Source organism: Sinohyriopsis cumingii, chromosome 4 (assembly GCF_028554795.1).
Source record: "Sinohyriopsis cumingii isolate HCF-2022 chromosome 4, ASM2855479v2, whole genome shotgun sequence".
Classification (NCBI taxonomy): domain Eukaryota; kingdom Metazoa; phylum Mollusca; class Bivalvia; order Unionida; family Unionidae; genus Sinohyriopsis; species Sinohyriopsis cumingii.
The window spans coordinates 123816909-123834772 of record NC_142964.1 but is presented as its reverse complement, the minus strand read 5'-3'; the positions used below and the strand labels follow the sequence as shown (position 1 = coordinate 123834772).

At 35.5% G+C, this 17864-nt stretch overlaps 1 protein-coding gene across 4 annotated transcripts in view; it reads left to right on the top strand.

Annotated features, from left to right (window-relative positions):
- The window catches only part of LOC149802036 (serine/threonine-protein kinase atr-like), a 305327-nt gene that overhangs the window by 175172 nt on the left and 112291 nt on the right, over positions 1–17864 (top strand). For all 4 annotated transcript variants that reach the window (XM_089956441.1, XM_089956438.1, XM_089956439.1 and 1 more), the window contains 5 exons: positions 3334–3471; positions 4467–4647; positions 6123–6310; positions 13032–13137; positions 13376–13526. In XM_089956441.1, coding sequence (XP_089812567.1) covers positions 3334–3471; positions 4467–4647; positions 6123–6310; positions 13032–13137; positions 13376–13526 — 764 coding nt within the window. The remainder of the gene's footprint in view (positions 1–3333; positions 3472–4466; positions 4648–6122; positions 6311–13031; positions 13138–13375; positions 13527–17864) is intronic.

Below are 17864 nucleotides of genomic sequence, written 5' to 3'. Positions count from 1 at the left end.
AGGTTGTAGAATGGGTATGGGGATGTATAATGGGCATGGGATGTAGAATGTGCATCAGGATGTAGAAATGGTTTGGGGATATAGAAATGGCATAGGGATGTAGAATAGGCATGGGATGTAGAATGGGCTTGGGATTTAGAATAGGCATGGGGATATAGAATACACATGGAAATGTAGAATTGGAATGGGGGTGTAGAATAGGCATGGGAATGTAGAATAGGCATGGGGATATAGAATATACATGGAAATGTAGAATAGGCATTGGATGTAGAATGGGCATGGAGATGTAGAATAGGCATGCAGTGCCGTCTTAACAACATTGTAGGCTCTGGGCAAAGCAATGCACTGAGGCCCCCTACCGGCCAGTATTCATTAACAATATGGGCAGCATAATGCCCCTAGAAGCATGAGGCCCTGGGCTACTGCCCAGTGTGCCTATGCCTTAAGACGGCACTGTAGGCAGGGGGATGTAGTATACACATGGAAATGTAGAATAGGCATTGGGATGTAGGATAGGCATGGGGATGTAGAATACACATGGAAATGTAGAATAGGCATGCGGATGTAGAATAGGCATGGGGATGTAGACTCTGCATAAGGATGTAGAATAGGTATGGGATGTAGAAATGGCATGGGAATATAGGAAAGGTATGGGATGTAGAATAGGCATGGAGATGTGGAATATTCATAGGGATGTAGAATGTGTATCAGGATGTAGAATAGACATGGGTTGTAGAATAAGCATGGGATGTAAAAATGGCATGGGGATGTAGAAACGACATGCGATGTAGAATAGGCATGGGGATGTAGAATATGGAAAGAGATGTAGAGTGGACATGGGGATGTTGAATGTGCATTAGGATGTAGAATAGGTACAGGGATGTAGAAGGCATGGAGATGTACAATAAGCATGGAGATATAGGATATGCATGGAGATGTAGAATAGGCAATGGGATGTAGAATAGGCATGCGTATGTAGAATAGGTATGGGGATATAGAATGTGCATCAGGATGTAGAATGGGCATTGGGATGTAGAATAGGTACAGGGATGTATAATAGGCATGGGGATGTAGAAGGCATGGAGATTTAGAATAGGTATGGAGATGAAGAATGGGCATCAGGATGTAGAATAGGCATTGGGATGTTGAATAGGCATGGGGATTTAGAATTGGCATGGTGATATAGAGTGTGCTTCAGGATGTTGAAAAGGTATGGGATTTAGAATAGGTATGGAGATGTAGAATAGGCATTGGGATGGAGATGTAGAAGAGGCATGGGGATGTAGAATGTGCATCAGGATGTAGAATGGATATAGAGGTGTAGAATAGGCATGGGTATGTAGAACAGGCATCAGGATGTATGATAGGCATTGGGATGTAGAATGGGGATTGGGATGTAGAATGGGCATGGGGTTGTAGAATGGGTATTGGGATGTAGAATAGACATGGGAATGTAGAATGTGCATCAGGATGTAGAATGGGTATAGAGGTGTAGAATAGGCATGGGTATGTAGAACAGGCATCAGGATGTATGATAGGCATTGGGATGTAGAATGGGGATTGGGATGTACAATGGGCATGGGGTTGTAGAATAGGCATGGGGTTGTAGAATGGGTATTGGGATGTAGAATAGACATGGAAATGTAGAATATGCATGGGGATATAGAATGAACATGGGGATGTAGACCCAGCATTGGGATGTAGAACGGGCATGGATATGTAGAATAGGCATGGGTTGTAGAATGGGCATCATGATGTATAATTTGAATCAGGATGTAGAATAGGCATGGGGTTGTAGAATGGGCTTCAGGATGTATAATTTGAATCAGGATGTAGAATAGGCATGGGGATGTAGAATGGGCATGGGGATGTAGAATGGGCATTGGGATGTAGAATAGACCTAGTGTGCTTTCCAGCATGTTGTAAGTGGTAATTAATCAAGATGGGCCATGGTGGCACAGTAATTAGCATGACAGTCTGAAAGGGTGCAGGTTTGAATCCTACTATCAGATCAACCTGGTTGGCTACCATGGCATTTCTAGGGCAGGGTACTTTACCCCAGTTTGCTCAAGAATATATAACCTACTTATTTTGATGTGCTGCAAAACATCCAGTGAAACCAAATATTTTTTTTCGTATATGCTGGCAATATGAGGATAACAGGATGTGATATCACTGGCATATGAGGGTAATATGACAGTGACATGTGGGTAATATAATGTGACATTACTGGCACATGAAGGTAATATGATGTGACATAATTTGCAAAAATGGGTAAGGTGAAAAGATACAAGCACATGAGGCTAATGTGATATGAAATCACAGACACATGAGTGTAATATGATGGTAAGATGATGTGACATAACTTGCACATTAGGATAATATGGTGACATCACAGGCACATGAAGGTACAGTGAGACAACATCATTGGTACACGAGAGTATTGTGTTTGACATCACAGGTGCATGAGGGTTTTATGATGTTTTGTCACGGGCACATAAGGGTAATCTGAAGTGATATGAAGGTAATGTTATAAGATGACATGATATCACAACCACATGGAGGTATTGTGACATGACCACACAGGTACATGATGGTATTGTACTCTGACATCACAGACACATGAGTAATATAAAGGTAAGAGGGTATGACATTACATGCACTTGAAGGTATTGTGACTTGACATCACAAGCATATGAGGGTATTATGATGTTTTGTTGCAGGCACATAAGGGTAATCTGAAGTAATAACATAGGTACATGAGGGTAATGTTACAATAAGATGATGTGACATCACAGGCACATGAAGGTATTGTGACATACCTCACAGGCACTTCTAGGTATTGTGATGTGACATCACAAGCACTTGTAGGTGTTGTAATGTGACATCACAAGCACTTCTAGGTATTGTGATGTGACATCACAAGCACTTCTAGGTGTTGTAATGTGACATCACAAGCATATGAGGGTATTGTTATGGGACATCACTGACACAAGAGTCATATGACATGACATTACAGGCACATGAGGGAAACATGATGTGACCTTTACAGTAATATAAGGACATCTGAAGAGGACGTTTCACAAGAGATAAAATGTCAAAATAAATATATTTTGTTTTAATTTCAACCAAAGACCATTTTAAAACTGATGTATAATAATTCCAGCTAAAAGTATCCTGCTTGCCTTATATTCTGGATGAGAATTTTTTTTATTGTGATTAATGTTAATATCAACTGTAATAAATTTGAGAAATTTCCCGTGAAGAATGAACCTGTTTCTTTGACCAGATCTTTTTGAAAATATCCTCAACAATAATGTGGTCTCTTTAAAGGTCAAGCAGGAGAAGGCACACAGAGTGTTCAAATCATGCAGTGCAGCAATCAAACATGAGCTGAATGTGGCTCTCTACATCCTTCCACACATTGTCCTACATGTTCTTCTTGATGGGTCACAGGACGACGTAGATGAGGTAAGCTTAGGGACAATACAGTATTAGTTCTTGGTCCAGGAAATCAATGCAGCCATATACTACTTGGTCTGTCAGTTGAAAAATGCTTGATTAAGTAAACGTTTGGATAAAGAGTTCTGACTATTGAAATGGCTTTAATTATGACATGTGGTGAAAGCAGTAGTTGTGAAAATGGAACTTCAATCGATGAATCAATGCTACTTCTGTATGAATAGGATTTTCATCAAAATATTTCTTGAACTCGAGGTCACATGAAAAATTGGATAAATAATTATGAAACTTATACAAATTATTCTGTGCCATGCACTTTGCTTCTTTTTGTTTGAACTCAGGGTCACATAGAAAATATGCATTGTGGTTTTGGTTAAAGTATTTTTCATTTGCTTACATTTCCTAAACCCCTATTTTGATTTCCTACATGCTTGGGATGAATGATATGTAGATCTGAAAATTAATTCTGCAACATGCTTACTAAACCTTCATTTAATTTTGAATTTGAAATAAACGTTCTCAATCCAGTTTTTAATTTTCCCTTTCTGTGATCAGATCCTTGCATAGATCTTTTATTATGCCCTTTCTGTGATAAGATCCTTACAGAGATCTTTTAATTTGCCCTTGCTGTGATCAGATTCTTACAGAGGTCTTTTAATTTGCCCTTGCTGTGATCAGATCCTTGCAGAGATCTTTTAATTTGTCTGTTCTGTTATCAGATCCTTACAGAGATCTTTTTATTTGCCCTTGCTGTGATCAGGTCCTTACAGAGATATTTTAATTTGCCCTTTCTTTGATCAGATCCTTGCAGAGATCTTTTAATTTGTCCTTTCTGTGATCAGATCCTTAGAGATCTTTTAATTTGCCCTTGCTGTGATCAGATCCTTACAGAGATCTTTTAATTTGCCCTTGCTGTGATCAGATCCTTACAGAGATCTTCTAATTTGCCCTTGCTGTGATCAGATCCTTACAGAGATCTTTTAATTTGCCCTTTCTGTGATCAGATCCTTGCAGAGATCAATGAGGTGCTTCATCAGGTGAAACGTTCAGATGCCAAACAGCGGAGTGGTTCAGATTTTCACCGCATGAGTGCCCAGATTGTTTTCTCAGTTCTTGACTATCTTACCAGGTGGAAGACGTTAAGGGCTCAGATGAAGGCTGCAGAGACACCAGCACAGAGTAAAGGTAAAATGGTTACATGGAAATATAAATTTAAAGCAATTATCCTATTGTAGTTTGAAATTTTGAAGCATGAAAACAGGTTTAATGCAATTATACTAGTGTAGTTCACAAGTAATAAGCATGAAAACAGGTTTAATGCAATTATCCTGTTGTAGTTTGCAACTAATAAGCATGAAAACAGGTTTAATGCAATTATCCTGTTGTAGTTCACAAGCGATATGCATGAACAAATTTAGCCAGGACTTTACTCAATACCCTGATGTTTTATGAAAGCAGGATCAGACTGCCTGTGCCAGAAGAAATTGATGGCAGTTCTGGGAATGATTTTTGGTAGGTTTTGGGCTGCATTGTATTAAAAAGTCTTAGGTATAATTTCTCTATGTCCACTCAACAGGAGGGAGGCATATTTGTTTTGTGTTCCACTTCTAAAAACGTTTACCTTGTAAACAAGATTATGTAAAATGGATATTGAGGTAAACCAAATCTGAGACTGACCATTGTTTGGTTGTTTTTCTCATTTTATGAACTTTTTGAATTTGTTCAGGTTACACCTACACTAACATTAAGTCATGTTTAATCTAGTGATATTAGCCATGTCTTTTTTACATAATAACTTCCCTGTACACAAAATATTCTTTGACTTTAAAAATCGGTGGCTTTCTATGTAACACTCCTAACAAAATTTCATTTGATTCACATTGCTAGATTTTACCTTTCCTTTTTGCAAGTAGAAGTTAAGGACATTAATTGTTATTAATTGTCATATGGGGATGGAGTTAGACATGTTTTTGCTTACAAAAAAAATCCCTTCTAATTGGTATATGCATTTCTAGTTGTGTGATGATGCTTCTGAAAAATTGAAAATTGGTTTGTAAAGTCAGATCCCATGCATTTAAACTTGACTATGAAAGACTTGTATTTTAAACTAATGGATAGCAACTGAACTTGTTCTTAATCATTTTCAAGTAAACTTGTACATATATTTCCCATTGTTCCTAAAAGAACAAGGCAGATGTTTAAAGCATACTGCAGAAAATTTTATTTCTAACCTTTCATTGGTGGAGTATCATGTGCCATGTGCAGTATTCTGATGGCTGGGTAGGGGCATTGCCCTAAATCTCTACCAGGACATTGCTTTATGACACCCACAGGGGCCTATGTAGATCCTACAACTCCAACTTTGGGTCCCTTCCACTTTGGACCTGATTGTCCTATTCTGTTAAGATCAAATTACAAAAGCATCCCTGGCATCTTACTTACCAGTGTGTAATCAGTATCCAATGACATACAGTGAAGAGCCAGATTTGCTATACATAATGTACCACAACATCTGCAGGATATATGCTGCTCTTTTGAAATGATGAGAATAATGAAAGAATAGATCCTGATCTGCAAAAGCAGTAAGGATATTATCTAGGCCTGTGCTGATGTTTTGTATACCTTATCCATAATCCTGTATTTCCCATCTTTCCTCACAGGAGCTGGCCCCATTTACTTGAGTGACCCAGGTTACATGGCGGTGGACAAGTTTTTGAAACAGGTGCCAGAGGATGTGCTGGCGGATGCATGCTATGTATGTCAGGCCTTCACACGCTCACTCATGCACTTTGAGCAGTATGTGGTGGGAAAGGCACAATACCTTCAAGATCATTTAGACTTCATGCAGGTGACTATATGTAATATTCATTTACTTACCTTGAAAATAATGATACACATCTCATCTCTAAATTTACTTACCCTGATAATACAAATATCTCATCTCCTCATTTACTTACCCTGATAAAATAAAGACACATCTCATCTCTTCATTTATACTTACCTATGTCACTTTTCTGATGGCAGTTGCAACAGTCACATCAGCAATACAACTGTCATGGTAACAGTCACATCAGTAATAAAATTGTCGTGGTAACAGTCACATCAGTAATAAAATTGTCATGGTAACAGTCACATCAGTAATAAAATTGTCATGGCAACAGTCACATCAGTAATAAAATTGTCATGGTCAGTAACAGTGAAATTGGTAGAACAGTACAACCTGTCTTGAGAGACTGCCCCTTCTGCCCCCCCAAAACTTTCTCAAGATGTGTGATTTGGATTTGTGACATAGATTTTAATTTTTTTCTCACTCGTATTGCTTTTATGTTTGCAGTGTGGCAGTTTATAGTGGTGTTTAGCACTGGGGCATCATGCCGCTGACATGTAGCATGATGTCCCATACGAAATTTTCCACATGGAATGGATATGGAATCCATACGTACTTTTACAGAAATATTCATATGGCCATTTCTATTCTATAGTTAAAGCACTCTTATGGATTTCAATGTATCCATATGGAAATGTTATGGACTCCGTATGTACTCCGTATGGAAAATCTCATGGAATATGCTAATTTGTCAATGAGATCTGTAGGTTGTCCATATGGAATAAAATTAAAATTCCATATGGAATTTGGCAATACTCCATATGGAATTTGTGAATAGTCCATATGGATTTGGCAGATATACCATATGGAATTTGTAAATGATCCATATGGAATTTGTAAATAGTTCACATGTAATTTGGTAATAGTTCATCCCGTACAAAAATTTCCAGGCATACTTAAGGCAGATTTCAGACGGGTTTTTTAAGTGCCTTCTGTCTAAACCATAAAAAAACTGCTTCAGATTTCTATTAAACTGATTCTTAGACATTATTGGGAATCAATGATAAATATTCACCATAAATTTTAAAATGGATCATAAATTTTATTTTGACAGACATTATCAAATAAGATTTAGGTTTTTCTTGTCCTCATTTTCTTCCTCGCAGACAAAGCCTAATGCATGATGGCATCACTCAAGTCTTTTTCATTTCACTGAAAGGTCTGGTGAGATTTCACAAATATTTGACTAAAACTTTTGTGAGATTTCACTACAATTTTGATCATTATAAAGTATTTTACTGAAGTTTTAGAAGTTTTTCAGACATTTCAGAAGGTTTCAGATTAATAATGAATATGACTTAAACAGGACTTTATTAACCAAGGTGATATTAAGTTTGCATGATTTTTTTTTTTTTACAGATGTTGTAATTATATGACATCCAAGTCAAGAGATATGGGAGTTAATAATAATAATAAAAATAATAATAATAATGACTTTATTTAGAGAAGGTAACTTAATTACAGAACTAATCTACCTTGAGGTTTTCTATCTATTATGTACAATATTTATAGTATATACAACATGATGTGAAAAATCTGTCTTGACACTAAATAATTAAGTGATTTTAAAAATCAAAGTATCAAGCCTGGTATATATGCACAGGCATCTGTGAACACATAAACATACATAAAATATTAATCTGCATTGAAAAATTCAACTGTGAAAATAATGCAAAATTACAGAAAAGCTTCCATTTAAGACATGAAAAGAAATGCTAAAAGAATGCCGTGTCACTTGTACTGCAACTTGATTTTTGATTAATATTAAAACTATGATGCTGCTGTGGTCTCTTGAACTAGTCCTTGTTCCATAAGCAGCCGTGACAAAGGTTTATCATGATATAAGTACTCTTATTTTACACTGAATTCCAACACACCTAGAATATTTTGATAATATACACAATAATGCCTCACGATATTGAACTGTGATGTGGGCCAAGAAAATTCCGCAAAGATATGACCATCTTTGATAGACATGTGTATTTCGCAAGAATTGCCACCAGTGATCTATACGTTGTCCTCCTTAAATTCATCCTGGAAGTTAATCAGTTTTGAGTTATATAACTTCGAAAACACCCTGGTTCAATTCCTTGTCCTATTTAGCACGTTAGCCACTACTGTAGAGCTGTTTATGGCACGAAAAGCAAAATGTTAGTCCTGGCATTCAGTTTTCATACTGACCAATTACGCTCCCATCGACTTTGATTAAAGCTATTCTCTTTGCCGCACATTTTTCAAATGGTTATTCAAACTCGTATCCTGCTTGAATCGCCATATTTAGCATTTCTGTCAGTTTCCGTTATGCAACAATTCATTGGACAAGTACAAAATTTTGACCAATCAGAAAGCTCTTTACAACGGTCATCCTTTAAATAATAAACAGAACAAATACTTATTAGAAAGCCCGTTGCGGAATGGGACCGGATAAAGCATTATTAAAAAGAAAAAGTTTTGGAGATGATATTAAAAAAAGGGTCCGTATTGAGGAAAATCAGACTCAGGTCAGGAGAAAAGCGAAATTCTGATTCAAAACAGAAAACGAGAAAACTTGTTTGAGGGCAGTTAAATCAAGTTTAATTTTAAAAAAATACAACAACAACAATAACAAAATTTGATAAACAAATATAATACAGAAATATGTGGAAAGAAGTTATTGTTCCCAAATAAACAATACAATTACAGCTATCAGAAACAGGGAATATAAATGCTGCTGAAAATCATTCAAACTGTACAAGAAACAAAAAATAAATTTTATTATATCTTATTGACATTGTTTTTACTAAAATGTCAGTGATATTACAATCACAAAATATCACTATATTTTTAGAATTTTTGACAAACTCTCAGTGAAATTTCAATCACAAATTCCCACTGATATTTTCAGAAATATTGGCAGAGTCAGTGAAATTTCAATCACAAAATTTCATTGATATTTTCTTAAATTTTGGTAAAATCTCCTAAAATACCATAATTTTAGTGAAAAAGGACATTTAAGTGAATGTCAAGAAATGTTCATTGATTTTGCTGAAATTTAAGTCGCATTTTCACTAGTGTATGATTTTTGTAGAGCATATTTTAATAGGAAGCCAACAAAATTACTTTTCAGAATAAACATTAGATCAAGCCCAAAATCCACCTTGCACCAAAGATTCATCTATGGTTGTATTTTAATATTAATTTTCTGATCATGTTTACATTTTCCCTACCTTTTTGGTCATGTCTTTGTTTTTAAACATCTGTGGAAATAAATTAAAGAAAACTGACATACATGTGTTTCTTCAAATTTATATGAGTATATATTCATCCTTCCACAGCTACACTGACACATACATGTACTCAAACTCCCACCAATATTTATATTTTAATCAGATAGTTTAGGTTATTAATTCTTCAGAGAGTATTTTCCATGATGCTATAATGCATGAGCCCACTTTCCATATGGAAAAAAGTGCTTATAGATTAAAGTTTCAACTTTATTCCATATGGAATTTTCACTTGCTGTGAAGTACTTATGGAATTGATATGGAATAATGTGTCTGATTCCATAAGTTTTTCAGTCCATATCTATTCCATATGGATTCCATAAGTATTCCATACGGAATCCATGAGAAATTTCTGTACGGGGTACCACCCAGTCAAATTATCCTAACACCAGGCTGACCAGTCCTAACACTAACCTCTTAATGCTGAGCACCTAGCAAGGCAGCTGTTAGTATCATTTTTATGTCTTTGGTATGACTCGGCTAGGGCTTGAACCCATGACCTCCCGCATTCCAAGGCATTCGTTTAACCGCTAGGTCACCGGAGTGGTCCTTTCTCAAGACAAGTGCCCATTCATAACAGGTTTGTAAATAAAGACCTGTTTGCAAAGTCAAATTTCAGCACTTTTTAAGAAGGAAAAATAACCATATATTCTATTCTTTATTCATAGTTCTTATTACAATATTGCATACATTCATCAAAAAATAAACTATATAGCACCAAAGATATATGTCTTTCAAAGACATGAATCATATTTATATTTGAAGATCACCAGTGCATGTATTAGGACATGAAATCATTTCTGATTTACTCCTTGTCCTTTATAACATGCTGCATTTGTTTTACTTATGATTAAACTGCTATTTTGTGTGTGGTTTCCTCTTTTTCACTTCTTTCAGTTACATAAATTCTTTCCTCTAGTGTTAGAATTTGACTTTTTAGTTGGAGGCTTGCCCTTGTTACTAAGGTGCTTGTTGTTCGTAATTAACTCATGCAGAAACAAAATAACTGATTCAAAGACAAAAATCAGTGTCTCAATTCCCAGATGACATAAAGGTATTACCTCTACAAACAAAGGGTGTAACCAGCTAACCAGCTACACCAACCTGAACAGATGACTGCTTTATGTCTGGGATGTTATCACTGTAACATAAAAAATGCATTAAAACAACACAATCCTTTAACAATATCATTCAAATTCAGGAAATGATTCTCACTTGCTGGTTTATTAGACAAAGGCCTCATTCATCTCTAGGATTAACTCCAAAGACAACTGTATATGTGACCTTGAACTACAATGGCATTTCATAACATGTACTTTAGCCAGGTTTACAGTCTTTGTTACTAATAGCAATAAAAGTTTGACCTGCCAGATTTACAAACCAGTAGCCAGACTCCTTTTTTACTGTTTTTTTTTATTCTTTTCATTATTTGTTTGTTTTTGATAAGAAGAGTCTTTACTTTTCAAGCAAGCATTGGTTACAAAGAATAAAGTAAAGGTCAGTGGTGTATATCTCAGTTCTTGTGATACAATCATATATAGTGCTGGAACAATCTGCATATACTATTGTACAATTATGTTTATTGGACATCACATGTCAATTTGAGTATGTCTCGTGGCGGGAGATATGATTGCTGTCGTCATGTGAAATGGAAAAGAATTTCCAAGAATTATGTCAAGTTGAGAGATGGCACCAAGCCATTGAGCTGCATAGGGTTTGGAACTAGAGTTTTTGCAACTGTACTAGTGGTAAATAAAGTCTATGTATACTTTACAAACTTTTCAGTTGAACATAATGTTTATCGTCGATGCATAGAACTTTTAACTATGTTTTCCAGCTTTACAGTAGCAGTTTTTGATATTTTGTTACACCTTACTGAAAACTGGTCAGTCTTACAGAAAAAAATCAGATGCCTTACTGAGATGGTCTCGTTAGGGTTGGCAGGTCTGATAGAATTAAAATGACAGGTGGTTGCTCATAGCAGTGGTTGCTCAAGACAGGTTTTACTGTAGCAATATAATTGTCATTGTCAGTAGCAGTGACAGTGGTGGAGGCAATTGAATTAAAATGACAGGTGGTTGCTCATAGCAGTGATTGCTCAAGACAGGGTTTACTGTAGCAATAGAATTGTCATTGGCAGTAGAGTGACAATGGTGGAGGCAATAGAATTAAAATGACAGGTGGTTGCTCATAGCAGTGATTGCTCAAGACAGGGTTTACTGTAGCAATTGAATTGTCAGTAGCAGTAGCAGTGACAATGGTGGAGGCAATAGAATTATCATTGTCAGTAACAACAACATTGGTATGGGTAATAACAATTGTCATTGTCATTAACAGCAACATTGGTATGGGTAATAACAATTGTCATTGTCATTAACAGCAACATTGGTATGGGTAATAAGTGTCACTGTCAGAAACTGACAATGGTAGTATCTATAGAATTTTCATTAACAGCAACATTGGTATGGGTAATAAGAAGTGTCATTGTTAGTAACAGTGACAATGGTAATATCTAAAAAATATTGTCATTGTCATTGACAGCAACATTGGTATGGGTAATAAGAAGTGTCATTGTTAGTAACAGTGACAATGGTAATATCTAAAAAATATTGTCATTGTCATTGACAGCAACATTGGTATGGGTAATAAGAAGTGTCATTGTTAGTAACAGTGACAATGGTAATATCTAAAAAATATTGTCATTGTCATTGACAGCAACATTGGTATGGGTAATAAGAAGTGTCATTGTTAGTAACAGTGACATTGGTAATATCTATAGAATTGTCATTGTCATTGACATTGGTATCGGTAATAACAATTGTCATTGTCATTGACAGCAACATTGGTATGGGTAATAAGAAGTGTCATTGTTAGTAACAGCGACATTGCTAAAAAAAATTGTCATTGTCATTGACAGCAGCATTGGTATGGGTAATAAGAAGTGACATTGTCAGTAAGAGTGACAATGGTAATATCTATAGAATTGTCATTGTCATTGACATTGGTATCGGTAATGACAATTGTCATTGTCATTGACAGCAACATTGGTATGGGTAATAAGAAGTGACATTGTCAGTAAGAGTGACAATGGTAATATCTATAGAATTGTCATTGTCATTGACATTGGTATCGGTAATGACAATTGTCATTGTCTTTGACAGCAACATTGGTATGGGTAATACAGTTGTCATTGTCAGTAACAGTGACAATGATAATGGCAGTAAAATTGTTATTGTCAGTAATGGTGACAATGGTAGAGGTAATATAATTATTGTCAGTGATAAAATTCTGTGGTAAAGATATAGGTTCAAGTTCTATGAATTTAACGCAGGGATTATAGGTGAGACTGTGTTCTGTAGAACACCTATTTTTTCAACAGTAAGAAATTTTTATGGCAAGATTTCATTCCTTGTTTTTAGAGACTTTACGTGGCCATGGATGAACCAGATGGAGTGTTAGGTGTTGCCGCAATCAGACAGTCACAACCAACTCTTATGGAGCAAATACTTACTCATGAAAGCCTTGGTAAGCTCATATCTATCTGTCTTGCATTTTCTTTTTCTCTCACTCCAGTCATGTTTTTATAGATAGCGAGTTTAAACAATGAAACCCCTACATGCCTTGCAGGATTGAATAAGGTCAGTATAATCAGCATATCACTACTACCATACCACCATACCTACCTAACAACCTACCAACACACTCACCTACCTGCCTGATGACCTTGTAGATTTCCATTGCAAAGTATTGTTTATGTTCTTAGGTCAGCAACAGGAGGTTCAGGCATGCTATGAGCAGGCCATTCAGTCTGACTCGGACAATCTCAGCTACCATCAGGGCTTGTTGCGGAGTCTGATGGACCTTGGACAGCAGAGTAAATCACTCCTACATGCCACTGGAGTTATTGCTGAAAAGTGAGTCATCAAATGCACATAAAATAGTTTGCTCTGAACTTTTTTTTATCCGGCCATGGTTCTTGATTTCCTCCACCTTCTCCAGTTTTCTCCACTTTTTGGACCATTATGTCATGGTACTCAAATATAATCCCTTTTGCTTTGCAGTAACACAGTCAAAAATTAATTAAATCTTAACACAATATAGTCTGTGCACTTTTCATGTACTACATTGAACTTTCTTTTGGCCATGCATTTTCTCATTGGGAAATAGTATTACAAGAAAAGAACTGAGTATTAGATCCAGTAATTTTATTGGTCATACACAGTGCATTATGCAACAAGAGGCTATTATTTATTATTTTGTGTGCGCTGTATGTCCTGGGACACATTGGGGTTTTTTAGTCATAAGTTGTGGGACACCATTTTAATCATTCAAAAATTACAAGTCGGAAAATGTACTCCAACTGAACTTTTATTTCAAAAAATAGAAAACTGTGTACTTGAGATAAAACTCTTTAATCCACTGCAGCAGCATCTCATCAACACAACCCTTCTCCTGCACACATACGATTCATTCTTTCAGCACACAAATATTTTTTTAGCATTCTCATACTATGAAAAATTGTTAGAGGTATTACATCACCTGAAGTAGAAACTGCAAGGACTAAAGTCAAATTTTTTCAAATCTACACCAGTCTTGCTAATTCTTACACTTTTGACCCCCATCTTATCGTCAGTCCATCCAGGAATGAGATCAAAGTACACTAGAGTTTCATCCATGTTATTGTCAGCAAAATCATCTGCTTTTCTTTTAGTCTTCACGAATTCATCACATGATTTTATTTTCTCTAAGTCTTCTGGGTGACCTTGGGTCATCGATGTCCATGCACGAAGCAGTATATTTTTTTACTTTAAAAACTGTTCCATTGTTTCAATTTATTTTCAAAATTTCCTTGAATACAGGTGAAAAGAAACCAAAGTTAGCTTCCATATCTCGGGTGTCTTCTGAGGTCAACTTGCTTTGCAATAAAATAACCTTTGTATTGATACCCTTTAAAAAAAAGAAAAAGGCTTCCAAGTGTCCAAAGTTGGCTTCCGAGGTGAGCTTGCTTTGTAATAAAAAAAAAACCTTCTCTTTGATGTCCTGTTGGTAAGTTCAAAGAAGGGGTTTACTGCTTGCTGCCAGTTGTGTTTATTCACCACCCGGGCATCTCTGTGCTCAGTAGTTATAATTAATACAAAGGAGCATTGATGTCTGCGGGTAAATAGTAATGATACTTTTGTTTTCAAATAATGATTTTTATTTGCATGATACTGTCAATCAGTAGACCTGAACATAATTCAGTCTTGGTTATTTTGCACCTAACACAGTGTCATGCGTGAATGGCAGTTGTCTTCAATATGCCAGTTGATGATTTCCCTCTCGTTTGTGAAATCATTTGCTTCTTTACTGCCTTCACAAATTCATCACACGATTTTCTCCAAATATTATGGGTAATGCTGGGTCATTGACATCTGTGCATGAAGCACTATATTTTGTCAGTTTAAAATTTGTTCCATTTTATCAATTTATTTTCAAAATTCCTGTGAATACTGGTGAAAAGGAACTAAAGTTTGCTTCCATATTTCAGCCATCTTTGTATATTCAAAATTTTTTTTTGCTCACTTAAAAGAATCCATAGTCAGCTTCCAATATTGGCTTGCTTTGCAATAAAATAACCTTTGTATTGATATCCTTTACAACAACTAAAAAAGTAAGCAAAGTAAGCTTGCTTCGTAATAAAAATAACCTTTGTCTTTGATGTCCTGTCGGTAGATTCCAAGAAGGAGTTTACTGCTCATGGCCAGTTGTGTTTATTTTCACCACCCAGACATCTATGTGCTTGGCATCTGTAGTTACAGTTAATACAAAGGAGCATTGATGTCTGCGGGTACATAGTAATGATACTTTTGTAACCTGTGCTGGCGAAAAGATATCACGTATACTCAAGTAAATGTTTTTTCAAATGATCATTTTTATTTGCGAGATACTGTTATACAGTAGACCTGGATATAATTCAGTCTTGATTATTTTGCACCTAACACCATGTGATGCTTGAATGACAGTTGTCTTCAAGATATCGGTTGATTATTTCCCTCTTGTTAGTGATCTTGCTGGATCCAGTTTTCAGTCAGATAATGTGTTCAAACCTTTGAGCACAATCACAGACAATCTGTTTATCAATGTTCATGTCAATGAATAACGTGGCATGTGTTATCAGACATAAGCGATACATGCTACAGTATCAAAGCCTATGCTGCATATATGGATTTCATGGATATAATTTATTCTTCAGTGCTCATGTTGAAAAAAAAGGAATAAATGATAACAATATTAGGTTAGTTTCTTTTTATTTATCAAATAAGCATTTTATTTATCTATTCTATTGCAACATGCAGTGGGGGGAGCACAAATGCAGTACAAATTTATTTCGTTTCTTAAGTCTTGGGACGTATGACCTAGGTGAAAAAAGGTTTCACCATAAGTTCTGGGACAGCAATTTTTAATTTTTTTTTATCATTTCCCAACATATACAGTAAATACAGTATATTTAAAAAAAAAATTTGTTGCCTTTTACATCATGAAAGATTTACCCCACTAATTAATAATTGAGCAGGACTCAAGGCTAAGAGTGTGGGAACATTGGATACCATACCTAATACTTGAAGCCTGGGTCATTGGCTGCAGTATCAGCATGGAATGTTTCTATCTAGTTTTAAAAACGTTTATCAGTGCTTTAAACTTCTACATTAATTCAATTTATGCATGTATATGCATGATTTAGACTTTTTTCCCGACAAGGTCAATTATCTTGTGTCAAACACTGGTAGGAAAATGAGGAGTAAGGTAGCTTTTATTTTTACCCCACTTTATGACATTTATCTCAAGAAAAAGCAACAAAACATAACTTTGATTATTCAGAAACTTTGCACTTATATCAGTCTAGAAGCACATGTGTTGTTAACAGAGTTATCTAGTGCACAAAACTTTTATTTTCTCAAACTTTAACATTTATGTCTGCGGAAAATGAATTAGTGATCCCTGCATCTGGAATCACATTATAATGTTGAGTGCTATGTCAACAGGGGAGCTGTGTATTCATCAGTTTTATTGATGATGCTTCACAATTGTTTCAAGAAATTAAACATGTATATCCCATGAATGTGTCTGAAAGTAATTTTAAGTCAAGTAATCATTTAATTGTACAGTAGTGTTGTTACAGAGATGAAATGCATCAGATGTAAACTTCATTAATATGTGTGTATTCCAAGTCAAAATCCTGTAATAGTTTTTTTCTCTTCAAAATCATAATGTCACAAGCGGTATCAAAATGCATGAAATTGAATTTCTGCAATAATTCCGAATGAAGCTGACTATAAGTGGAGCATAGGCTTCATTTTAATTGAATCACATTTAAAACAATATCTAAATTCACTGTAGATATGCAGACCTGCCAACCCTACGATTTTGCCATAAGATTTATGAAAATGACACTTAAAATATGAACTTATGGAATAAAAGGAAAAACTATGGAGAATGACTGTTGCAGTAAAATCTGGATAATTGGCTTGTCTGTATTTGATTTGTATTCAGGTGTCACATTAACATCAGTGGACTTGGTCAGAGAGCCAGACCAGCTTATAGTTGTACCTCAGATGCTTTAAACTGCACATATTTTTCCATGGGAAGCATCATTATGATCAAATTGTTCATTATAGACTTTTTTAAAAACTGTCCAGCTTCCAATACATGTTAAAGACAAAGGAAAAAGCAAACAAGCCTCTTAAAAAGTTTTAATAATTAGTACAGAAGAATATAAAGGAATATTCAAATTCTTCTGAATAAAAGCAGGATGGGACACAATTATGTTTATTGGACATCACATGCCAATTTGAGTATGTCACGTGGTGGGAGATATGATTGCTGTCATGTGAAATGAAGAAATAAATTCCAAGAATTACATCAAGTTGAGAGATACCAACAAACCATTGAGCTGCATAGGGCTTGGAACTGAAGTTTATGCAACTGTACTAAAGGTTAATAAAGTCTGTGTGCATTTTACAAACTTTTCAGATGAACATAATGCTTACACATCGAAGCGTCAGTTTGGAATACTGAACTTCTTAAATACACATTTTCCAACTTGACAATAGCAGTACGTGATATTTTGTTACACCTTACAGAAAACTGAAAAAAATCAGCTGCCTTACTGAGACGATCTTGAGATTTGTAATTATGCTTTATTCTGTTATTTGTCGGGGGGATCTTTGGAATTCTTTGTTTCACTGTGCTTGTAAATATCTCTAACTTGAATA